The sequence below is a fragment of the Amblyraja radiata genome, chromosome 14 (assembly GCF_010909765.2).
Source record: "Amblyraja radiata isolate CabotCenter1 chromosome 14, sAmbRad1.1.pri, whole genome shotgun sequence".
NCBI lineage: Eukaryota > Metazoa > Chordata > Chondrichthyes > Rajiformes > Rajidae > Amblyraja > Amblyraja radiata.
Genome location: NC_045969.1, coordinates 2,759,361 through 2,785,360, shown reverse-complemented (window position 1 = coordinate 2,785,360; position 26,000 = coordinate 2,759,361). Strand labels below are relative to the sequence as shown.

The 26,000-nt window shown below is 46.2% G+C and overlaps 1 protein-coding gene across 1 annotated transcript; it reads left to right on the top strand.

Moving 5' to 3' along the window:
• The first annotated feature begins 1,519 nt into the window (after window positions 1-1,519).
• On the top strand, window positions 1,520-22,282 carry LOC116980282 (E3 ubiquitin/ISG15 ligase TRIM25-like). Its single transcript, XM_033032349.1, has 8 exons — window positions 1,520-2,389; window positions 5,666-5,761; window positions 12,393-12,623; window positions 13,808-13,830; window positions 14,858-14,980; window positions 16,445-16,516; window positions 20,796-20,922; window positions 22,229-22,282. Exons 1-8 carry the CDS (start codon window positions 1,820-1,822, stop codon window positions 22,250-22,252), a joined length of 1,266 nt encoding a protein of 421 aa, XP_032888240.1. The 5' UTR covers window positions 1,520-1,819; the 3' UTR covers window positions 22,253-22,282.
• The last annotated feature ends 3,718 nt before the right edge of the window (window positions 22,283-26,000 follow it).

Genomic DNA, 26,000 nt, shown 5'->3' with positions numbered 1-26,000 from the left:
ACATAGACTATATTATTCAAAAACGAGGTTGAATAAATTTTATCCAAACGTCTCTCCCAGATGCGATAAATGTTTATTTCAAAACGCTAATATAACACATTCATTTGTAGGATGTACAAAGTTGAATAAATTTTGGAGTGATATATTTGATATATTTACAAAGCTTTTCAAGTCAAGAATAGAACCCAAAATGGAATGGATTATATTTGGAATAATAGGAGAAGACACCAATTTAAATAAAGACCAAAATGTTTTTTTTAATTATGGGTTAATAATTGGAAAGAAATTGATACTTAAATTTTGGAAAAATACAACCATACCAACTGTTAAAATGTGGATTAGGAATATGATGGACATAGCACATCTTGAAGAAATGAGACTCAGATTAATAGATAAATATGACCAATTCTTAAGGAGTTGGTCTCCTTTCATCGACTTTTTGGAATCATGTGATGCAGCGGTACCATAAGGATTGCTGATTTCAGTTCATGACGTGGATAGATCTACATCTCCGAATACAGATTTGAAAAATTATCTTTTAAGGGGCCTTCTCTTCTATTTCTACTTTCCACTTTTAATTTTTTTATTATTTTTTTATTATTCTTTTTATTTTTTATATACACACTCGACTCTCTACCATCTATTTTACCACTTTTCCCCTTTCTATTGTTTTCTTTTTCTTGTCTTGCTTACTTCCTTCTCGTAAGATAAAACTAGAGGTTGTACATAGAATGGATTACGGTATGACATAGTTGGCACCTAAAATTAGGTTCCACTGTACTGTTTTGTACTGTATTAACTTCTAATAAAATAAACAAATAAAAAAAAAAAAAAAAAAAAAAGATGGACCAAAGCAACGATCCTTGAGCCGAATAGGTGACATTTCGGGTCGAGACCCTTCTTCAGAATGACAGTCAAGGGAAAGGGAAAGGGAAACGGGAGATATAGGCATATCTTCCATTCATTTGTTCTTAGTACCGACTATATCTCTTGTTCCCCTTTACCCTGACTGAAGAAGGGTCTTGACCCGAAATGTCACCTATTCCGCTCTATGATCGTTGTTTTTGTCCGTCTGTCCGCGTGTTCGCTCGCCTTTGGATTAAGTAGCGCAGGATAAAGCTGCAAATTCACGCACAGGATGGAAACTTGAAACTGAAAAGTAGGGGAACGCCATCCTCCTGCGTACCCCCCCCCCCCCCATTTCCATCACTGATTCCGCCGCGAAACGTCAACTGTTATTTTCTTCTACAGATGCTGCCTGACCCATTGAGTTACTCATAGAGCCATGGAGTCATACAAAACAGGCCCTTCTGCCCAACTCGCCGACAGCGACAAACATGTCCCATCTATACTAGTCCCACCCGCCTGCGCTTGGCCCTCTGACCTATCCACATACATACCTGTCTAAACGTTTCTTAAATGTTGCAACAGTGCCTGCCTCAAACCCTAGCACTTTGTGTCTATCTTCAGTAAAAACCAGCATCTGCAGTTCCTTCCTCAACCTGCACTCACCAAGCTTGGAGAAAATAGAGTTCCCAAAATGACAAAACTCAGCATTGACTTTGTGGATGTCTACGTGTAACTGTCTGAAGAAGGGTCTTGACCTGAACGGTCACCTATTCCTCCTCTGCAGAGATGCTGCCTGACCTGCTGAGCTACTCCAGCACTTTGTGTCTCTCTTCAATATGTAACTTGGCTGGGCAAGCGCAGAACTCGAGGGGTTAACTTTCAGACAAACATTGAAACTGAAAGTAAGTGATTTCCTGGAATCCACGTTCTTCCTTTCGGACCTTGCTCTGCACTGTTGGGGCGAGGCAGAATGGCGGCTGCAGGCTTGACGGAAGAATTGACCTGTGCGGTGTGTCTGAGCTTGTACCAGGACCCTGTGGCACTGCCCTGCCAGCACAGTTTCTGTGCCAAATGTATCAGCGATGCCTGGGACCATTCAGTGACCAGGTTTGGGGTCAACTGTCCTCAATGTCGCAGAAACTTCAACCCCAGGCCCAGCCTGGAGAAGAACCACACTCTGAGGAACATCGTGGAGATGTACAGCCGGAGCCAGCCCACTGCCCCTGCTGCCCGGCCCAGTCTCGTGATGTGTGAGTACTGTATCGACAGCCCATCCCCGGCTGTGAAGACGTGCCTCAAATGTGAAACCTCCTTCTGCTCCCACCATCTGCAGCCGCATCTGACCAAGCAGATCTACAAGGACCACGGGCTGATCGAGCCCATTGCCGACTTCACCACCAGGCAGTGCCCAACTCATAAGAAGATCATTGAGTTCTACTGCGAGCAGGACGAGGAGTGTGTGTGCATGTCCTGCACTGTCATCGGGAAACACAAATCCCACTCACTACTGACTCTGGAGCAGGCAAAGGTCAAAATCAAGGTGAGCAAAGTTCTTGAGTTGGTGCCTCCAGTAAATGATCCGCCAGACTCATCCTCAGATCTGATGGGACTTTCATAAAGTTTGGAAAGATTGCAAGGGTTGTCTGAGTTTGAAGAAGAGTTTGGTTGGGATTATCGTGTTAGAGGTCGAGCTATAGTCAATCAAGAAGACTCGGACATAGATGTCCTTGCCTCACCCCGTCATTCCCTCCTCCCCTCTCCCATAAGGCAAGAGGAACAGAAGTGTGAAAACGCACACCTCCAGATTCAGGGACAGTTTCTTCCCAGCTGTCATCAGGCAACTGAACCATCCTATCACCAACTAGAGAGTGGTGCTGACTTCCCATCTATCTCATTAGAGACCCTCAGACTATCTTTATTGACTGAACTTTATTCCCTTTAATCTGTATCTGTACACTGTGGACGGCTCGATTGTAATCATGAATAGTCTTTCCGCTGACTGGGTAGCATGCAACAAAAAACATTTGCACTGTATCTCGGTGCACGTGACAATAAACTAAACTAACTTACATAAACTAAACAAAATTAACTAAAATAATTATCCAGATATTCCAGGGATGAGTTGAGTTTCTGGGAGATGGCATCTGTCGTGGCTCTGTTCTGCCAGTTGGTGAATTTAGTGGATCAAGTTTGTTGAGGAGACTGATGTATGATGTGTGCCATGACCAGCCTCTCAAAGCACTTCATGCTGCTGGATGTCAGAGCCACCAAGTGGCAGTCAAAGTATAAATGGTTATTGTGATTTTATTTATGAAAAGCAACACTGGTTCACACTGAAGATAGACACAAAACATCTGACCAAAATGCTCCATCTAAGCTACTTCCATTTGTCCATATTTGCTCCACATCCCTCTAAAACTTTCCTATTCATGAACCTGTCCAGGTGCCCTTTAAAAATTGTTATAGTACCTGTCTCAACGTCCTCCACTGGAAGCTTGTCAATATATACACCATCCTCTGAGTGAAAAGGTTGCCCCTCAGCTTCCTATTCAACCTTTCCCCTCTCACCTTCAACACATATATCTACTAGTTCTTGATTCCACTACACTGTACGTTCACCCTCACACTATCAATTCATGATTTTATACATATCTAGATCACCCCTCAGCCTCCTGCGCTCCAGTAATAAAGTACTAGCCTGCCCAATCTCAAGCCCTGGCAACATCCTCGTAAATCTTCTCTGCAGTTTAATAACATCCTTCCTGTCGCAAAACTAGGTAACCAAAACTGAACAAAATACTTGCAAAGGTAGACAAAAGTGCTGGAGAAACTCAGCGGGTGCAGCAGCATCTATGGAGCGAAGGAAATAGGCAACGTTTCGGGCTGAAACCCTTCTTCAGACTGATGTAGGGTAGGGAGAGGAAAGGAAAAAGGAAGAGGAGGAGCCCGGGCTGAAGGAGAGCTGAGAGGGGGAGGAGACCGCAAAGGCTACCGGAAATTGGAGAACTCAATGTTTATGCCGCTAGGGTGCAGACTGCCCAAGCGGAATATGAGGTGCGGCTCCTCCAATTTCCGCTGGTGCTCACTCTGGCCATGGAGAAGGCTCAGGTTAGAGAAATCGGATTTGGAATGGGAGGGGGAGTTGAAATGCTGAGCCACCGGGAGATCAGGTTGGTTAATGCGGACCGAGCGGAGGTGTTCGACGAAACGATCGCCAAGCCTATGCTTGGTCACACCGATATAGATCAGCTGACATCTACAGCAGCGGATGCAATAGATGAGGTTGGAGAGGATGCAGGTGAACCTCTCTCACACCTGGAACGACTGCTTGGGCCCATGAATGGAATCGAGGGGGGAGGTAAAGCGACAAATGTAGCATCTGTTGCGGTTGCAAGGGAAAGTGCCCGGGGTGGGGGTGGTGCGGGAGGGAAGGGAACAATTGACCAGGGAGTTACGGAGGGAGCGGTCTTTGCGGAAAGCAGTCGGGGGGGGGGGGGGGAGATTGGAAGATGTGGCGAGTGGTGGGCCCTCCCATTCTGAACCCAGGATGAGCAGGTGACGGACCAGCTCCTCATAATGCTGCATGCCAGTAACATCAAGGACCTTGATCCCCGGCCAGGCATCAGCTTGTGGAATGTAGAAAGGATGATGGCAAGGAGGCCTGACATGGGAGAAGACCCAGCTGCAGCATTTGCCTCGGGACCTCACCCTGACAGTGACAAGTCTGATGAAGAGGATGCTCTGCTCGAGTGCGACTCAGATGACAATTAAAGTGACTTTTACATGTATTTGAACAGCTGTCCTTACTTTGCTTTTCATGAAATGGTTTAAATATCAAGCAGAAAAGTTAACACAAGTTCTCACAAATATAATGTTTCTGTTCATATAAAGTTGATATCTTAAATGACCACCTAAACTGTCATGCGGCAACCTAAGCTGCCTAGGTTGCCCGGCTGGCAACAGTGAAAAAAAGTAAAGTGAGTTAAAAGTTAAGAAGAACTCGATCTGGTTTGGCAACAGCTCTGGCCAGGACAGGAGGGCTCTGCAGAGAGTAGTGCGCTCAGCCGAACGCACTATTTGGAACTACACTCCCCCCCCCCCCCCCCCCCCCTGCAGGATGTGCAGATCCAGAGCCAGCAAGATCATGAAGGACCCCTACCACCCCAGCAACGGACTGTTCCAGCTGCTATGGTCAGGCAAGCACCTCCGCTGTCACGCTGTGAAAACAGAGAGGATGAGACGGAGTTTCTTCCCACAGGCCATTAGGACTGTAAACTTATCTCACTGGGGAGTAATTACTGTTGTGTCTTTTTTCCTTTAACTGTAAATACTGGTTCTGTTCTGTTTTGCACAATCCCGCAGGCATTGCCACTCTCATTTCACTGTGCATCTTGAATACGTATGTGACAAATAAAGTTGACTTGACTTGATTTGACCGCTCTCTGGTTGTGGTAGGATAGTTCAGTTGCCTGATAACAGCTGGGAAGAAACTGTGCCCGAATCTGGAGGTTCTTCCACTGTAGCTTTTCACTGTAGTCAAGTCAAGTCAAGTTTATTCGTCACATACACATACGAGATGTGCAGTGAAATTTTCACATATACCTCAGTACATGTGACAATACACTAAACTAAACTGTACGTTTTCACACGTCTGCACCTTGTGCCTGATGGGAGAGGGGAGAAGAGGGAGTGGCCGGGGTGCGACTCATCCTTGATTATGCTGCTGGCCTTGCCGAGGCAGCCTGAAATGTAAATGGAGTCAATATATCTCCTGCTTCTTGTGTCTCTTCCTGAAACATTTCCGCTGTTGTTCCAGGGGAAACTCCAGAGCGAGGTCGGGAATCTTCGTGAACGTCAGGCCGATTGCACAAAGAAACAGCTGAGCCTAAAGCAACAAGAAAGTGAAATAAAGGTAAGAAACGTTACATGTAACTGCACTGGGAGAGGGCCTGTCTCGTAACCAGGGACCTATCTGCTTGAAACAGAGAGATGCCGATTCCCAATTATCTCCATATTATATTTAGGAAAGAACTGCAGATGCTGGTTTACACCAAGCGGTTACTCAGTGGGTCAGGCAGCATCTCTGGAGAAAAGGAATAGGTGACCCATTGGTTCCTAAAGGAGGGTCTCGACCATTCCTTCTCTCCAGAGGTGCTGCCTGCCCCGCTGAGTTACACCAGCATTTTGTGTCTATATTTGCTGTCTGCCCTGCTGAGTTACATCAGCATTTTGTGTCTATGATCCATGTTGAACCATGATCATGAAGGTGTACAATTCATTTCCACAATCCCCTGATCTTTAGTTTTTAGTTTAGTTTAGAGATACACCGTGCAAACTAGCCCATCAGCCCACTGAGTCTGCAACGACCAGCGATCCCCACACATTTACACTATCCTACACACACTAGGGACAATTTACACATACACCAAGCCAACTAACCTACAAACCTGTACGTCTTTGGAATGTAGGACGAACCCGAAGATCTCGGAGAAAAGCCACACAGGTCATGGTGAGAACAAACAAACTCCGAAAAGACAGTACCCATAGACGGGATTAAACCAGAGTCTCCAACTCTGCAAGTTGTAAGGCAGCAACTCTGCCACAGTGCCACCGTGCCGCCTCTTTTTTGTTCTTGAAAGTTAACTTAAAAGAACTGCTCGCAGTGTCATTATGGGGGACACGGTGGCGCAGCGGTACCGTTGCTGCCTTGCAGCACTGATGAAGCTGAATTTTAGTTAAAATATAAGAAGATATTAAAATTGGCTTCTGGGCTAGCTTACAGCTTATATTTAGTCTCAAATTAGTCTTGCCTCAGGTTGCAGTGTGTGGGATAATAAACACCATAACATTGTCTCCCAAGTGACAAGCAGAGAGGAGAAGCTAGAGAGATCTCTTTGAAGTAAGATGCCATAAACCAAATGGCCAATGTTATGGGGGAGGAGGCGAGAAAGGAAGAGAGAAACAGCTAGTCACATCTTTGAAGTAAGATGCCATAAACCAAATGGCCTATGTTTATGAGGGACCAAATGACAGCGAGGAAGCAGCGAAACAGCTAGGGTGATCTCTGTGAAGATAAAATGGCATTATCCAAATAGCCAATGTTTATGAAGGACGAGAGAGGAACAGGGAAGTGGAAAGATAAAATGTCGTAAACCAAATGGCCAATGTTATCTTGTACTATGTAAACAAAGGCCTTTGATGTGATGCATTCTGTGGAAACCTTTTCCTGTACCTCTGACCATGACTAATGCCTGTGAAATGTGCTAAGGGGACAAAAAAACCCTATTTAAGGCAATGTAATTCTGTTGTTCAGAGAAGGTGAACGGAGGACGGTCAAGTGTCTGTAATGGTCACTTGACTGGAGTCCTCCCTCCTTCCATCGGCCGATGTTAAGTAAAGTTTTGAACTGGTCTACCAAACTGTTTGTGTGGTGTCTGTTTATTGAGAAGCGAACCTGGTTTAGTAGTTAAGTAAGCAGCTTTTTCAGCACCAGAGACCCGGGTTCAATCCTGACAATGGGTGCTGTCTGTACGGAGTTTGTACGTTCTCCCTGTGACTGTGTGGTTATCTCCGGGTGCTCCAATTTCCTCCCACGCTCCAAAGACATATAGGCTCCTAAAGCTTCCCCCCCCCCCCCCCAGGTCTAGTTTAGTAAAAACACTGACTCAAGTACTGGACCAACTAATCAAATTTAGAATGAACACAAATTCTCCTATATGATACCTAAATCACGGCGAGTTCAATCTTTGTCTCTGCCTGGCCAAGCCTTTCAGCCTCGTGCAAGCAGATACTGCCCAAAAGGTCACGCGGTCCCAAGCGCCCTTCCAGAAGATCGACACCGATCTAAAATGGGGGCTACCTTTTAAAGATCCACGAACCTTGAGGGGCCGAACTACATAGGGGTGGTTCCCCTTACAATCCAATCATACATATCAATTATATCAATACATTATTGACAGTTCCCCAACCCAATTACAGAGAGCCTTAAACAATGTTTCTTACAGAAGCTTCTGGAAGGAAGCTAGTTAACTGAATAATGCAACATTTACCCTGGAATACAAAACAATTCTGCCAGGGCTTAACACTTTAGCCAATCAACATGCAGCAGGGTAACTGTCTTGCAACATTATTTACATTATTTACAATCCCTTTGCAGCAATCCAATCAAACTCATGCATTCACAATACCTTGGAGTTCCCCTGCAAGATTCTCATACATAAAAATACTTAGACCTTCCTTATCTGAGGGACTGATCTGGGACCTAGACTTCCCTGCACCAGTTAGCATCCTGTGGCTTCTTATGCAGAAATGACAAAAAGGCCTTGTGGATGCATGAATCCTCTGCTTTATTTTGGCCAGGATTTACATAAATTGTTCCTAGTGTGTGCTAGGATAGTGTTAATGTGCGGGTATAGGTGGTGGGTGCGGACTCGGTGGGCTGAAGGGCCTGTTTCTGCGCTGTAGCTCTAAACTAAACTTAACTAAACTAAACTGAAATCATCAACATCCTTTTATTTGTCATCATGCAAAGCAACAATTGTACAGTGCAAAATGAGAAGACGTTTCCCAGGGAATACCAGAGCATCGCACATAAAAACTTAAACATTTCACGCATAAATAAAAACGATAAAAAAAACAATCCAGTTCCTGATAAAAACAGTACGAATAGTTAAAAAAGTGCAGGTAAAAAAAAGCAACATTAAAATACAAGTTAAAAAACCCAGTAATAAAATGTCCAGTGGCCTGAGCCAGTGCCAGAGTTATTACTCGGTGCCAGTTATTAAATTGTCAGTGCAAAAGCAGCAGAATCAGGAGGTGACTGTTTAGCAGCCGCACAGCCTATGGAAGGAGGCTGTTTAGCAGTCTGGTTGTCCGGGCTTTGATACTACGGTATCTCTTTCCTGATGGCAGGAGATCTAGATGTGTGTGGAGGGGGTGCAGTCTGTCCTTTCCTATGCTCAGTGCTTTTTTCAGGCTGCGGCTCTGGAACAGTTCTTGTACCGAGGGTAGCGAGATGCCAATGATCCTCTCTGCTCCCCTCACTACCCTCTGCAGAGACTTCCTGTCTGAGCAGTTACAGTTGGAGTACCACGTGTCCATGCAGTACGTGAGTACAGACTCCACCGTGACCCTATAAAAAGTCCTGAGGATGTTGGTGGGAAGTGAGACCTGTTTGAGTTTCCTCAGGTAGTGCAGTCGCTGATGGGCCCGTTTGACAATCCCAGTGATGTTCCTGGACCAGGTGAGACTGTCTGTGATTTGCACTCTGAGGAACTTTATGCTCTCCACTCTCTCCACTGTGGTGCCACTGATGTTGAGGGGTGTGTGTTTGGGCTGCGACCTCCTGAAGTCGACAATCATCTCCTTTGTTTTGTCTACATTTAATTCTAAATTGTTGTTGCCGCACCAGTCCACTAGTTGTTTCACTTCCTCCCTGTATATTGTTTCATCCTCTCCACTGATGAGTCCCACCACTGTGGTGTCATCTGCGAATTTTATAATCCTGTTGTCCCTGAATCTAGCAGCACAGTCATGTGTGGGCAGTTTGAACAACAGCGGGCTGAGCACACAGCCTTGAGGGGAGCCGGTGCTCAGCGTGATCGAGCCTGAGATGTTCTTGCCAACACGGACTGACTTCGGTCTCTCTGTCAGAAAGTCCAGGATCCAGTGACACAGGGTGGTGTTGAGGCCCAGCAGGGTTAGTTTCTCCACAAGTCTCTGTGGGATGATGGTGTTAAAGGCTGAGCTGAAGTAAATGTACAGGATTCTGGCGTAGGTGTTTTTGTTTTCCAGATGAGTGAGTACTGTGTGCAGCGTAGTAGAGATGGCATCTCAGGGCTATCGCTTAACTTTTTTTCCCTGTTGCCAGCCGGGCAACCTTGGCAGCTTTTTAGGTTGCCAAATGACAGTTTAGGTGGTCATTTAAGATGGCTTGCATGACGCGTGCGATAATGTGCTCGGACGAAGTGCGTAGTTACCAGTCGGAATTATACTCAATGAAGCATTCACATATTATTTCTGCTTCAAATAAAGTCACAAACTAAACATTCACCAATCAAGACATGATATATCCCACAATGACATGCAGTGAAATTATAAGACAGTATCTCAACTCTTTTTACACATTGCAATTAATGCAATTTCTATTAGTTCTTTCCACTTCCAAACAAAAATGTGGTTGGATTATTCAGCGTATGATCAACCTGTGTCAATAAATCCTTGGACCATGGTAACATATATGCGTACGTATAGTTGTGAATGTTGCTCATTAAATAACAGTACTGATACTCCATATTAAGAGCATTGATTTGCTGTTAAAATGAATTCTGTAATAACGTGTCAACGGTAGCAGTGACAATCGAACACTGCGGTTTTAATGTTTCACGTGTTCACAATATAATGAATCCATCTTTACGGATTAAAACAAATAATAACATTGGGAATTAAAACACATTTGATTGCATTCCGTTATCAAACATAGTCAATGTTCGCTCTGAAGACATGTCCAGGACAATAGGATCAGGGAGGGGGGTGTGTGTGAATCAGTGCGGGGTGGGTAGATGGCGGGGGGAGGGGGGATTAGAAGGCAGTCGGTGCAGAATGGATGGATTGAGGAAGGTGAATTAGTACGTGTTGGTTGGAGTAGGTAAAATTGTGAGGGGAGAGCACGGGGGATGTCAGTGGTGTTGAACGGGGGGGTTCAGTACGGGATGGATGGGGGTAGACAAAAGTGCTGGAGAAACTCAGCGGGTGAGGCAGCATCTATGGAGCGAAGGAAATAGGCAACGTTTCGGGTCGAGACCCTTCTTCAGACTGTTCCCCCCCATTCTTCTTGAATGGGAGGATCAGTACTGGATGGATGGGGGGGGGGAGAGATCAGCGCAGGATGAATGGGAGGGGGGGGGGGGGGGGTCAGTACTGTGGATCGGAGGGTCTGTGCAGGATGAATGGGATCACTACAGGATGAATGAGGGGAAGGTGCAGGGTAAATGGAGGGTGGGTCAGTACGGGATGAATGCATGGATTAGTACAGGATGGATGGAGGAGAAGTGCAGGATGGATGGGAAAGGGGTAAGTACAGGGTGAATTGGGAAACCAGTGTAGGATGGATGGGGGGGGGAGTTAGCAGGAGAATTAATGCGAGGTGGATAGGGTGATCAGCGCAGGATGAATAGATTGGGGGGGGGGGAGATGGGGAGGGGAGCACAGGGGATGTCAGTGAGGACTGAATAGAGGCGGGAATGGGGATCAGTGCGGGATGGAGAGGAGACGTCCCAGGATAAGGGGGGGGGGGGGGGTGGAGGGGGCGTACAAGAGAGAGAGAGAGAGAGAGAGAGAGAGAAGGGGGGCGAGGTGGGGAGGAAGTAGGGTCAGCGCTCCTCGGACAACATCGCCCCGCTGCCTTGGCCGTTGGGAACTCCTCGCCACCGCCTCCCTCCTCCGCCAGCCAAGGTGCGGGGCCGAGCGGTGCAGCTCAAAGATCCTATAGCTATTTATTTTATTATTTATTTCGAATACCTATAGTATCTTTGGTGCTGCTGCTTCAGAAGTGTGGGAGCGAATGACTGGTCCCGCACAGCCGCTCCATCTCCTCCTCCTCCTGCTTGCAAACCCGTTAACGGCGATAACCGCTTTAAAAAATAACCCTCCCGCACGCCGAGTCCTCCCCCTCCCTCCCTCCTCCCGGTCTTGGCGTGCGGGTTTTTTTTTAAAGCGCCGTTAGCGGGTTTGCAAGCCTTATCAGGGCGGGCGGGGGGTGGGAGGAGGAGGAGATGGGGCCGCTGCTGCCGCTGTTCTGGGCCCGTCATTCGCTGCGATCCTTCCTCACCCTGCACCTAGTATCTTTCCCACGCAATGCAGCCGTCACCACCGACACAAAACATTGCGTTCCTTTTCTCCAGAGATGCTGCCTGACCCGCGGAGTTACTCCAGTTTTTTATGTCTTTCTTCGGTACAAACCAGTAACTGGTTGCCAAACCGGGCAAAATGGCACGGTGTTTAGGTTGCCCGGCGGCGCTTTGAGTGGTCTGTGGCACCTGGGCATCCATTAATTTCGAGCCCTGCATCTTCTGTAGAACGTTTGGGGCGATAGGCGAACTGAAGGGGGTCTAATGATGAGGGGAGGCTGGCAGTAATGTGAGGTTTAACCAGGCGTTCAAAGCACTTAATTATTATGGGGGTTAGGGCGACAGGGCGGTAATCATTTAGGCAGGCCACAACTGATTTCTTTGCTATTGGGATTATTGTGGAACTTTTGAGGCATGTGGGGACAATGGCTTGACTAAGTGAGATGTTGAAGATGTCTGTTAGCACATCTGCTAACTCATCCACACATTCCTTGAGCACCCGTCCTGGGATGTTGTCGGGTCCAACTGCTTTCCACGGGTTGACCTTGGACAGGGTTCTCCGTGTGTCCATTGAGTCTATGATCAGGACTGGCTGGTCAGTTTGTGAGCAGGGGCTGGCTCTCCCCTTGGGTGTGGTGTTAGCTGCATCAAAACGTGCAAAGAAAAAACAAATGTTTGTGTTGGTTTAATTTTCAGAGAGACATCAAGGAGATGAAGAAAAAACTGTCGACTGAGTTCTCCGGATGGAGGAAGCAATTGGAAGAAGATGAGAAGACTGTACTGAAGATGATCGATGATGAGGAACACCGAGTGCTCTCCCGCATCAAGAGCGAATCTGACTCGTTGGTAGAAAATATGAATAATCTTCAACTAATGGACAAGGAATGCCAAGACCATGATCAGAAGGATGCTCTCTCCTTTATTCAGGTACTGGTCCAAGCACACAGTCACTGCAGTATATTCCTCCCACATTACAATCGTGTACAGGCTTGTAGGTTAATTGGCTTGGTATAAATGTACATTGTCTCTAGTGTGTGTAGGATAGTGCTAGTGTACGGGGTGGGCGCTGGACAGCACGGACTTGGTGGGCCGAAGGGTCTGTTTTCACGCTTTATCTCTAAAGTCTCTATTTTAAAATTTGTATCAGTTCTTATATAAAAGCCATAAGGGGTTAAATGATTACTGAAAAATTGCCCTACTGAGGAAATTAGACTTTGTCTCTGGAACTGATGCACTACAATGCTGAGAACTATATTCTGCACTCTGTATCTTCCCCTTTGCTCTGCCTATTGTATTTGAGTTTGACTTGATTTTATCTATGGATGGTGTATCTGAGCTGTTCAGATAGCATGCAGTACAAAGCTTTTCACTGTACCTCGTTACACGTGACAATAATAAACCTCAATCGAACCGTCGTGTGTTGCTATAAGTGGTGGAAGCTGTGGGGAGTTGATGAAAATATGTGGAGAATAAAATGTATTTAGTGTAAATGAGTGCTTGACAGTCAATGGGCTGAAGGACCTGCATAATTGTGATTCTTCACTGAAGCAAATGCACTCTTGGTGCACTCTTCATAAGATCATAAGACATAGAAGCAGAATATGGCCATTCGGCCCATTATGACCGTACCGTTATTTAATCATGGCTGATCCATTTTCCCTTCTCACCTCCATTCTCCTGCCTTTTCCCCGCGACGTTTGATGCCCAAGAATCTATCAATCTCTGCTTTAAAAATACCCAATGACTTGGCCTCCACAGCCGTCTGTGGCAATTAATTCCACAGATTCACCACCCTCTGTCCAACAAAACTCCTTTTATTGTGAGGCTGTGCCCTCTGGTCTTCGACTCTTCCACTACTGGAAACATTTCTCTACATCCACTCTATCCAGGCCGTTCATTATTCAGAAGGTTTATATTTCTATTTATTCTAAGGTTTATTGATTACTACGGTGTCAGGGGTTATGGGGCGAAGGCAGGAGAATGGGGTTGAGAGGGAATGATTGAATGGCGTAGTAGACGTGATGGGCCAATTGGCTTAATTCTGCCCCTGTAATCTATGAACTATTTTAATTTAAATATGTATTGACCGCTTTTTTTACTTTTATTAACAGGACGTGAAGCAACTCCTTGCGAGGTAAGTCCGAAGTGAACAAGACTTGGTCCCATTGGGAATATACATTAAACGGGAAAGGAATTCATGGAAGGAGACTGGTTGAAGCATGGAATCCTGTTGGTAACATTGTTAACCTCCTTGACGGAAGGGGTGGCATGGTGGCTCAGCGGTAGAGTTGCTGCCTTACAATGCCAGAGACCCGGGTTTGAACTTGCCTACGGGTGCTGTCTGTACGGAGTTTGTACTTTCTCCCCGTGACCTGCATGGGTATTTTCTGTGAACTTCGGTTTCCTCCGAAACTCCAAAGATGTCCAGGTTTGTAGGTTAATTGGCTTGGTGTAAATGTAAAATGTCCCTAATGTGGGCGGGGTAGTGTTAATGTGCGGGGATCGCTAGTCGGCGTGGACTCGGTGGGCCAAAGGGCTGGTTTCCGCACTCAGTTCACTAAACTCAAACTCGTCATATCACTTCGGCCCTTCGAGCCAGCACCGCCATTCAATGTGATCATGGCTGATCATCCCCAATCAGTACCCTGTTCCTGCCTTCTCCCCATATCCCCTGACTTCGCTATCTTTCAGAGCCCTATCAAGCGCTCTCTGGAATCTATCCAGAGAACCGGCCTCCACCACCCTCTGAGGCAGAGAATTCCACAGATTCACCACTCGCTGTGAGAAAAAGTGTTTCCTCATCTCCGTTCTAAATGGCTTACTCCTTATTCTTAAACTGTGGCCCCTGGTTCTGTACTCCCCCAACATCGGGAACATGTTTCCTGCCTCTAGCGTGTCCAAGCCCTTAAAAATCTTATATGTTTCAATGAGAATCCTCTCATCCTTCTAAACCCCAGAGTGTACAAGCCCAGCTGCTCCATTCTCTCAGCATATGACAGTCCCGCCATCCCGGGAATTAGTCTCCTCCACCATTCAATCATGGCTGATCTGTCTTTCTCTCTCAACCCTTCTCCCCATAACCTCTGATACCCATACTAATCAACTGTTTTCTGAAAGTCACTGCATGGAAGAGTTAATTTGGTTTCTATCTATGGTTTTAGCTGCTCACAGTTTGGCAATATCACACTGTCCCCAAACGTCGCTTCGTATGTAAACTACATGGATTCATCCTACGTGGGATCAAATCCATACTACAACCAGACTGACATGAGTGAGACAGAGATGTGAGTATTATCACAAATCATGCCATGGTCCTTAAGGATGTCACGACTGGGGGGGTGGAGTTGGAATCATGGGAGGTTGGTCTTGGAGGGGCGGATATCCGCTCCTCAAACTGCGAAGCATCCTGGACAATACAGCTCACGCCCTCCGTGACAGATTGGTCAACCTGAGGAGCACCTTCAGCAACAGACTGGTTCCACCAAGATGCAGCTCAGAACGCTACAGGAGATCCTTCTTCCCTGTGGTTATCAAACTGTACAATTCCTTCCCCCTTCTGTGTGGAGTAGACTGACTCCCCTCCCGCCCCCCCTTCCCCCACCACCATCCCAATTTTTGCACATCCCCAATCTTTTCCACTCGTCACTTTAATTTCATGTTTCATGTATTTTGTGTTTTAATGACTTGGCAGATCAGTCTGCCTCTTTAAATAAAGTTCTATCGTATCGTAGAAAGTACGAAACGCTGCGAAAACTGCTGTCATTAACCAGGAAATAAAGGATTTACATGGATGTTGCTGGGACTCGAGGGTCTGAGGTTGAGTAGGCTGGGACGTTATTTTTTGGAGCGCAGGAGGATGAGGGATGATCTTATAGGAATCTTGTAAAAAATCATGAAAGGAATAGATCAGGTGGACGCAGAGGAGGGGAATCGAGAACAAGAGGACATAGGTTATGGTGACAAGGTAAAATATATAATAGGAAACTGTGGGGCAACTTTTCACTCAGTGGGTGGTGGATGTATGGAACGAGTGGGCAAGGGAGTTAGTTGAGGCAGGTATAATAACAATAAAGGACACTTGGACGTGTACATGGATAGGTCAGGTTTAGAGGGCTAAACGCAGGCAGGTGGGACCAGTGGGGATGGGGCATCTTGGTCGGCATGGGTAAGTTGGACCAAAGGGCTGTTTCCGTGCTGTATGACTCCATGACTTGTCCTATGACTCAGGAACTCATTGAGTCGGGCAGCATCTGTGGAGGCAAACACAGAAGCAAGAGTGTCGAGGGGAGATCTTCTTCTTTTTGCACAGCCTAAAGTTGTAGGTCATGGGTAGACCTGTTTGTAATGTTCGTGCACGCCGGGTTGATTGCATTAGTCGAAACAGGGTGAACCACGTGAAGGTTGCAAACTCCCACCCCCAGGGGAAGATGGTCAGTATAGAGGTGATGGGGTGGGGTACACCAGGGAAGCAGCTGATTAGGGGAAACACTATAACTTATGAACCTATGAATAAAGTCCTCGCCTGCTCAATCTCCCCCTATAGCTCAGGCCCTCAAGTCCTGGCAACATTCTCGTAAATCTTCTCTGCTCTCTCATTGAATTTTAGCAAAAAGGTTGAGAGTCGGAAATTTAAAATTAATGTGATGAAGGGTTTACAGCGAGTTAAAAACTTTGATTTCTGTAACCCACTGTCTGTGAAAATTTTCATATTCATTCTAACTAACTCTTTTCATTCTTTTGTATTTCAGGTACAATTGGACCTACAATTGTGGTAAAATAGGCTCTTTGAATCAAAGTCAATCCTTTCAACCTGTTGCTAGGTACTGTGAATGCTTTGTTTTTGTGTACAAAGTGCACAATAGAATTGTCACATGCAGTGCATTCGTAAAGTATTCAGACCCCTTCACTTTTTCCACATTTTGTTATGTTACGGCCTTATTTTAAAATGGATTAAATTATTTTTTTTATCATCAATCTACACACAATACCCCAGAATGAAGAAGCGAAAACAGGTGTTTAGTGAATATTTACAAATTAAAAAGAAATAACTGAAATATATTTACATAAGTATTCAGACCCTTTGCTATGACACTCACAATTGAGCTCAGGTTCTTCCTGTTTCCATTGATTATCTTTGAGATGTTTCTACAAGTTGATTGGAGTCCACCAGTGGTAAATTAAATTGATTGGACATGATTTGGAAAGGCACACACCTGTCTATATAAGGTCCCACAGTTGACAGTACATGTCAGAGCAAAATACCAAGCCATGAAGAAGAAGGAATTGTCAGTAGACCTCTGAGACAGGATTGTGTCGAGACACAGATCTGGGGAAGGGTATAAAACAATTTCTGCAGCATTGCAGGTCACGAAGAGCACAGTGGCCTCAGTCATTCTTAAATGGAAGAACTTTGGAACAACCAGGACTCTTCATAGACTGGCCGCCCAGCCAAACTGAGCAAGGGGAGAAGGGCCTTGGTCAGGGAGGTGACCAAGATCACATTGTTTTATACCCTTTCCCATATCAGCCATGATCACATTGAATGGCGGTGCTGGCTCAAAGGGCTGAATGGCCTACTCCTGCACCTATTGTTTATTCTCACTCTGACAGAGCTCCAGAGTTCCGTCAAAAGATGGCGGACTGCAGGAGTGGGGCGCCGTTGTGTATGGCAGCTCTCCCTGCAGTCCGCCCTGTCACCCTTTTTTATCTTTAGTCCTGTCAAAAAACAAATGTTAGTTGGAGGTCTTTTATGTGGTGGGTGGGGGAGGGGAAGGGGGAAACTTTATTTCTTAGTCCCTACTTGGTCGGAGAGGCAGCTTCCCTCCGAGCTGCTTCTTCGCCCCTTCCTCGCGGCCTACCATAGAAACTGGAGCGGCGTTTCCTGTCGGGACCGGCCGGGACTACAGCTTCGGCGGCGGCACAAAGCTGGGATACCATGGGTCGCCGTGCGGTAAGCTGCGGAGTGCGGTGACCGCCGCTCCAACATCGAGGAGCTGTGGCTGCGGAGCTAGATATAAAACACCGCGGAGCCTGGGGTCCTGGGATCTGGGATCGCCAGAGTCGGAGCTCCAACCCACGCGGCCTGAGGACTACGGGTGCCGCAGTCTCTGGGGAGGGAGCGGCCGCTCCAGACATTTTCCAAGCCGCTGAGGAGTGTTTACCTGACGCCGGAGTCCAGCTTTCCGGCAAAGAGGGCCTGAAAACATTGGACTGGCTGCGGAGGTCACAAATAGGCCCCGACCTCGAGTGATTCACAGAAGACTTAACTTTTTGTTGCCTTTCCCCACAGTGGAAAATTTTGATTCTGTTGTGGGGGGACGTTCTTGTTGAATTCTATAATGTGTTGTGTCATTTTTCTGATTTTTAATTTTTCTATGGATGTACGGAAACTTTATTTCTTGTATTATTTATTTTATGTAAAGCACTTTGGTTTCAATGCGAGTTGATTTAAACGTGCTATATAAATAAAATGTACTTACTCCAGAAGGACAACTATATCTGCAGCACTCCACCAATCAAGCCTTTATTGTAGAGTGGCCGGACAGAAGCCACTCCTCAGTAAAAGGCACATGACAGCCCGCTTAGAGTTTGCCAAAAGGCCAGAAAAAACATGATTCTCTGGTCTGATGAAACCAAGATTGAACTCTTTGGCCTGAATGCCAAGCGTCACGTCTGGAGGAAACCAGGCACCGCTCATCATCTGGCCAATACCATACCTACGGTGAAGCATGTTGGTGGCAGCATCAAGCTGTGGGGATGTTTTTCAGCGGCAGGAACTGGGGGACTAGTCAGGATCGAGGGAAAGATGAACGGAGCAAAGTACAGAGAGATTCTTGATAAAAACCTGCTCCATAGCGTTCTGGACCTGTTCACCTTCCAACAGGACAATGACCCTAAGCACACAGCCAAGACAACGCAGGAGTGGCTTCGTGACAAGTCTGTGAATGTCCTTGAGTGGCCCGGCCAGAGCCCGGACTTGAATCCGATTGAACATCTCTGGAGGGACCTGAAAATAGCTGTGCATTGACGCTCCCCATCCAACCTGACAGAGCTTGAGAGGATCTGCAGAGAAGAATGGGAGAAATTACCCAAATACAGGTGTGCCAAGCTTGTAGCGTCATACCCAAGAAGACTTGAGGCTGTAATTGCTGCCAAAGGTGCCTCAACAAAGTACTGAGTAAAGGGTGTGGCGGTCTCTGGGTGATGGGCCACGCACTGTACATAACCTTCAGCTCTTCGTGTTCAAGAAGGTACACAAAAATGCTGGAGAAACTCAGCGAGTGCAGCAGCATCTATGGAGCGAAGGAGATAGGTAACGTTTCGGGCCGAAACCCTTCTTCAGAATCTTTGTCAGAATTTTGTCTAACTTCGCTTTTTTATTATGGGATATTATGTGTAGATTGACGATAAAAAAAGAATTTAATCCATTTTAGAATAAGACTATAACGTAACAAAATGTGGAAAAAGTGAAGGGGTCTGAATACTTTCTGAGTGCACTGTAGGTGCTGACAAAGTTACAAAAGAGTGCTCATCCCATTCTCCGTCCACAACACGAGTCCCTCTTTGTTCTCTCCGCGGCTTCCCCACGTCGGGTCCCTCTTTATCCACCTCGGCCCCCACTCGCTCCGACATCGAGGGCAGATACTCTGAGCACTCACTCCGTGCCGGTTTCCCCATAAGCCGCGGCGCCCGGTGTAACGAGTCCTCCTCCGTCATCAGAATCCAGGAGTGTCCCGGCCTGCTGGGAGAGCCAGGTACGAACGTGAAGCGCACATCTTCACTTTGGAGATATTGCACAGAAACAGGCCAATTTTGGGCCCCATATCTGAGGAAGGATGTGCTGACTCTGGAGAGGGTCCAGAGGTGGTTTACAAAAATGATCCCAGGAATGAGCGGGTTAACAAACGATGAGCGTTAGTCGGCACTGGGCCTGTACTCACTGGAGTTTAGAAGGATGAGGGGGTACCTCATTGAAACTTACCGAATGGTGAAAGGCCTGGATAGACTGGATGTGGTGAGGATGTTTCCACCAGTGGGAGAGTCTAGGACCAGAGGTCACAGCCTCAGAATTAAAGGATGTTCCTTTAAGAAGGAGATGAGGAGGAATTTCTTTAGTCAGAGGGTGGTGAATCTATGGAATTCATTGCCACAGAAGGCTGTGGAGGCCACGTCAGTGGATATTTTTAAGGCAGAGATAGGTAGATTCTTGATTAGTTCGGGTTTCAATAGACAATAGGTGCAGAGTAGGCCATTTGGCCCTTCGAGCCAGCACCGCCATTCAATGTGATCATGGCTGATCATCCCCAATCAGTACCCTGTTGCTGCCGTCTCCCCATATCCCCTGACTCCGCTATCTTTAAGAGCCCTATCTAGCTCTCTCTTGAAAGCATCCAGAAAACCGGCCTCCACCGCCCTCTGAGGCAGAGAATTTCACAGCCTCACAACTCTGAGAAAAAGTGTTTCCTCGTCTCCGTTCTAAATGGCTTAGTCCTTATTCTTAAGGAGTTTCAGGGGTTATGGGGAGAAGGCAGGAGAATGGTGTTAGGAGGGAGAGATAGATCAGTCATAATTGAATGGTGTAGTAGACTTAATGGGCCGAATGGCCTAATTCTGCTCCTAGTAGTAATGAACATGAAGATTGCCCCCGGGAAATCTCCAGTCACCAGAAAAACAATATAGATTTTACAGATGGTAACAGTGTTGTATTAATCATTGTAATTTAGTTTAGTTTAGTTTAGAGATACAGCGCGGGGACAGACCCTTCAGCCCACCAAGTCTGCACCGACCAGTGATCCCTGCACATTAACGCTATGCTGCACACACTAGCGACAATTTACAATTATACCAAGCCAATTAACCTGCAAACCTACACGTCTTTGGAGTGTGGGAGGAAACCGGAGCACACAAAGAAAACCCATGCAGTCACGGGGAGAACGTACAAACTCCGTACAGACAGCACCCGTAGTCGGGATCTACCCCGCACCTCTGGCGCTGTGAGGCAGCAACTCCACCGCTGCACCACCGTGCCTCCCGAAATTGTAATTATTTGAAGCTTCTGGATGGAAATTAATAAAACCACTGTTCACATTTTCATTATAGAAACACGACATCTCAGGGTATCCGCGTGGACCGGTCCACCATCAGGGCTTCTATCCAAATGAAGATGAACGGATATCAAAAGTACCAAAGAAGCATCCTGGAAACTATCAATGGAAAATCTCCTCAGGTACACGAGTTACAAGTGCTGATCCATGCCTCTGCACGGGATTAATGCAACTAATGGTGCCTCGTCTGCCTTTGCGTGTGGAATATTACAACTTTTGTCAGGGTGTAGTTCAGGTTTGCTGTACAAATCTTACCAGATGAGTGAAGAGAGAAAAAAAAAAAAGACAGAGTGCTGGAGTAACTCGGCGGGTCAGGAGAACATCGGCGGTCTCTGGAGAACATGGATAGGTGACTTCTTGTGGCCCAACCTCAAACAAACACACACACACGTACACTCAAAAACACACACGCACGCACACACACACACACACACACACACGTGTACACACTCAAAAACACACGCACACACGTGTACACACTCAAAAACACACGCACACACGAACACAGTCACACGCGTCAAGCGATGCAGAGAATTATTCAAGAAGTTCAAAACTTTATTTGCAAAGGGTTTCTGAAGAAGGGTTTTGGCCCGAAACGTTGCCTATCTCCTTCGCTCCATAGATGCTGCTGCACCTACTGAGTTTCTCCAGCATTTTTGTCTACCTTTATTTGCAAATCAAGGCTGGGACACTCAAAGAGTACATCACTTGAGAGCCCACTTAGACAAAGAGCTGCCCCTTCTTATGGCATGTTCCACCCCCCCTGGTGCAATTCCATACCCAATCACTTGCAGACATTCCCTTATCGATAACCAATCACTTGCATCCAGTTTTTCCCCTCCTTCCCCAGTTATTTTACATTCCGTAATCATTATTTAAACCACATTGACTTCTCCTTTCTTGGGCCCCCTTATCTCTTACAGCTAGGGTATGATACAGAATTACAAAGGTCATATATCTATTACGCCAAATGCTGCGATAGAAGAACCCAAACGCCTACAACACAGTTTATATAAACAAAACCCAGAAAGGCAAACACATATGGCTTATCTCAACATGTACAAGCTAATCCAAACATGCAGAACAAAAGCTAAATTCAAAGTTTAAAATACAAAGAATAATAGTTAAGTATCTCAAGTATTACAAACATTAATGATATAAAAAATATAAAGATACAATATGGATTTCTGTACTCCCACATAAACTCCCATAATACTCACACATTGACACACACAGATACACACACAGGTATAAGGGTGATTCTTCAGTAAGTGTCTACTTTGAAGTTTCTGGAAACCCGATTATGAAACTTAAATGTTTACAACTTTGGATGTTGTTTCACATAGATGAACATCTCTACTATGGGAAAAATATGTTTGGCACAATCTTTTAGAGAATTTAATTTATTTTTTCCTCTTCTTTTTCCAGGTTACCGATTGGATGAACTTATAGAAACATATATAGAAACATAGAATATAGATGCAGGAGTAGGCCATTCGGTCCTTCGAGCCAGCACCGCCATTCATTGTGATCATGGTTGATCGTCCCCAATCAATAACCCGTGCCTGCCTTCTCCCCATATCCCTCGACTCCACTACCCCCGAGAGCTCTATCCAACTCTCTTAAATCCATCCAGTGATTTGCCCTCTGTGGCAGAGAATTCCACAAATTCACAACTCTCTGGGTGAAAAGGTTTTTTCTCACCTCAGTCTTAAATGGCCTCCCCTTTATTCTAAGACTGTGTCGACTCGCCCAACATTGGAAACGTTTTTCCTGCATCTAGCTTGTCCAGTCCTTTTATAATTTTATATGTTTCTATAAGATCCTTGCCCCTCATCCTTCTAAACTCCAGTGAATACAAGCCTAGTGTTTCAATCTTTCCTCATATACTGTCCCGCCAGCCCAGGGATCAATCTAGTGAACCTACGCTGCACTGCCTCAATCACAAGGATGTCCTTCCTCAAATTAAGAGACCAAAATTGTACACAATACTCCAGATGTGGTCTCACCAGAGCCCTATACAACTGCAGAAGAACCTCTTTACTCCTATACTGAAATCCTCTTGTTATGAAGGCCAACATTCCATTAGCTTTCTTCACTGACTGCTGTACCTGCACGCCAACTTTCAGTGACCGGTGTACAAGGACACCCAGGTCTCGCTGTACCTCCCCCTTACCTAACCCCATTGAGATAATACTCTGCCCCCTTGTTTTTTCCACCAAAGTGGATAACCTCACATTTATCTATATTCTACTGCATCTGCCACACATCTGCCCACTCACTCAACCTGTCCAGGTCACCCTGCAACCTCCTAACATCCTCTTCACAGTTCACACTGCCACTCAGCTTTGTGTCATCCGCAAACTTGCTAGTGCTGCTCATAATTCTCTCTTCCAAATCATTAATATATATGGTAAACAGTTGCGGCCCCAACACCGAGCCTTGCGGCACTCCACTCTCCACTGCCTGCCATTCTGAAAAGTGTTTTTCATAAATCCATGTTGACTTGGACTAATCCTTTTACTGCTATCCAAATGCCCCATTATTACCTCTTTAATAATTGACTCCAGCATCCTTCCCACCACCAAAGTCAGGCTAACTAGTCTGTAATTCCCTGTTTTCTCTCTCGCTCCTTTCTTGAAAAGTGGGATAACATTAGCTATCCTCCAATCCACAGGAACTGATCCTGAATCTATTGAACATTGGAAAATGATCACCAATGCATCCACTATTTCTAGAGCCACCTCCCTGAGGACCCTGGGATGCAGACCATCAGGCCCAGGGGATTTATCATCCTTCAGTCCCATTAGCCTACCCAATACTATTTCTCGCTTAATGAAAATTTATTTCAGTTCCTCTACCCCCTTAGATCCTCTGTCCTCCAGTACATCTGTGAGATTGTTTGTGTCTTCCTTAGTGAAGACAGATCCGAAGTACCTATTCAACTCTTCTGCCATTTCCTTGTTCCCCATAATAATTTCACCCGTGTCTGCCTTCAAGGGACCCACATTTGACTTTGCTATTCTTTTTCCCCTTAACATATCTAAAGAAGCTTTTACTGTCCTTTATATTCCTGGCCAGCTTCCCCTCGTACTTCATCTTTTCAGCCTGTATTGCCCGTTTTGTTTCCTTCTGTTGTCATATGAAAGTTTCCCAATCCTCTGGCTACTCTTTGCTGTGTTATACATCTTTTCTTTTAGTTTTATTCTATCCCTAACTTCTCTTGTCAGCCACGGTTGCCTCCTACTCCCCTTAGAATCTTTCTTCCTATTTGGAATGAAATGATCCTGCGTCTTCCGGATTATGCCCAGAAATTCCTGCCTTTGCTGTTCCACCATCATTCCTGCTAGGATCCCTTTCCAGTCTAGCTTGGACAGCTCCCCTCTCATGCCTTCATAGTCCCCTTTGTTCAACTGCATCACTGACACTTCCGATTTAACCTTCTCCTGCTCAAATTGCAGATTAAAACTAATCATATTATGATCACTACCTCCAAGCGGTTCCTTTACCTTGAGTTCCCTTATCATATCTGGTTCATTGGACAACTCTAAATCCTGAATTGCCTTTTCTCTGGTCGGCTCCATTACCAGCTGCTCTAAGGATCCATCTCGGAGGCATTCTACAAACTCCCTTTCTTGGGGTCCTGAACCAACCTGATTTTCCCAGTCTACCTGCATATTGAAACCCCCCCTCACCACAGTGGCATTACCTTTGTTACATGGCAGTTTTAACTCCTGCTGCAACTTACACCCTACATCCGGGCTACTATTTGGGGGTCTGTAGATAACACCAATTAGTGTCTTCTTGCCTTAGCAATTCCTCAACTCAATCCACAGTGACTCTACCTCGTCAGTCCCTATGTCTCCCCTCGCAAGGGACTGAATTCCCTCTCACCAGCAGAGCTACCCCCCCCCCCCCCCTCCCCCCCTCCTCTGCCCACCTGCCTGTCCTTTCTATAGGATGTATAACCCTGAATATTGTTCCCAGGCCCGATCCTCCTACAGCCACGTCTCAGTAATTCCCACAATGTCATATCTACCAACCTCTAACTGAGCCTCAAGCTCATTTACTTTACTTCTTATACTTCGCGCATTCCTTACGCATCTCACCTTTCACATCGATCCTTATTACGCTTGGCCATACTCTCCTATCCCTTTGTGAGCTTTCTTTCCTGTTAATTCTGGGGTCATTAACTATCCCTTTACTCCCTTTCCCTTTAACTCCATCCTTGACTATCCCATTTGACACCCCACCCCCCTATTCAGTTTAAAACCACCCATGTAGCAGTGGCAAACCTGCCTGCCAGAATGCCAGTCCCCCACCTGTTAAAGTGCAATCCATCCCTTTTGTACAGTTCCCCTTTACCCCAAAACAGATCCCAGTGGTCTAAGAATTTAAATCCCTGCCCCCTGCACCAGTTCCTCAGCCACACATTCAGGTCCCGTATCTCCCTGTTCCTGCTCTCGCCAGCACGAGGAACTGGAAGCAAACCGGAGATAACCACCCTGGAGGTCCTGCTTTTCAACACTTTTCCGAGCTCTCTAAAGTCACGCTTCAGAATATTCATCCCCTTCTTTCCGACATAGTTTGTGCCGACATGCACTACCACTTCCAGCTGTTCACCTTCGCCCTTGAGGATTTTCTGCACTCTGTCCGTGACATCCTGGATCCTGGCACCAGGAAGGCAGCACACCATCCTCGAATCCCATCTGTTGCCGCAGAAACCCCTGTCCGTACCTCTCACAATGGAGTCTCCAACTACAATGGGGTTGCCTGACGTTGGCCTCTTTGGTTTTGGCTCAACAGCCCTATTTGCTTCGCAAGCCAGTCCGCCGCTCAGTGTAAAAACGTCTTCTGTCCCGACAGCTTCTAAGTGGGTGAACCTGTTCACAAGAGGTACAACACCCAGGGACCTTTGCATTCCACATTTCCTTCCCTGTCTCACCGTCACCTACCTTCTCTCTTCCAGTACCTTTAGGTAACAATCTTACTGTAGGACTTGTCGAGGAACGACTCAGTACCTCCGACGAACCCGAGGTCATCCACTTGCTTCTCCAATTCCCCAACACAGTCCTTCAGGAGCTGTACCTGGATGCACTTCTCACATTTGTAGCAGCCAGAGGCACCAGCAGTGTCCTTGACCTCCCACATACTGCAAGCATCACACTGAATCAGCTTGCCTGACATCTTCTCCCTCTCC

Excerpts from the sequence above, each read along its gene's own strand:
- LOC116980282 (XM_033032349.1), top strand. The coding sequence starts at position 1,820 with ATGGCGGCTGCAGGCTTGACGGAAGAATTGACCTGTGCGGTGTGTCTG. Across the intron at positions 2,390-5,665 it reads AGGCAAAGGTCAAAATCAAG|GGGAAACTCCAGAGCGAGGT; the intron begins GTGAGCAAAGTT and ends CTGTTGTTCCAG. Across the intron at positions 16,517-20,795 it reads TCCTTTCAACCTGTTGCTAG|AAACACGACATCTCAGGGTA; the intron begins GTACTGTGAATG and ends TTTTCATTATAG.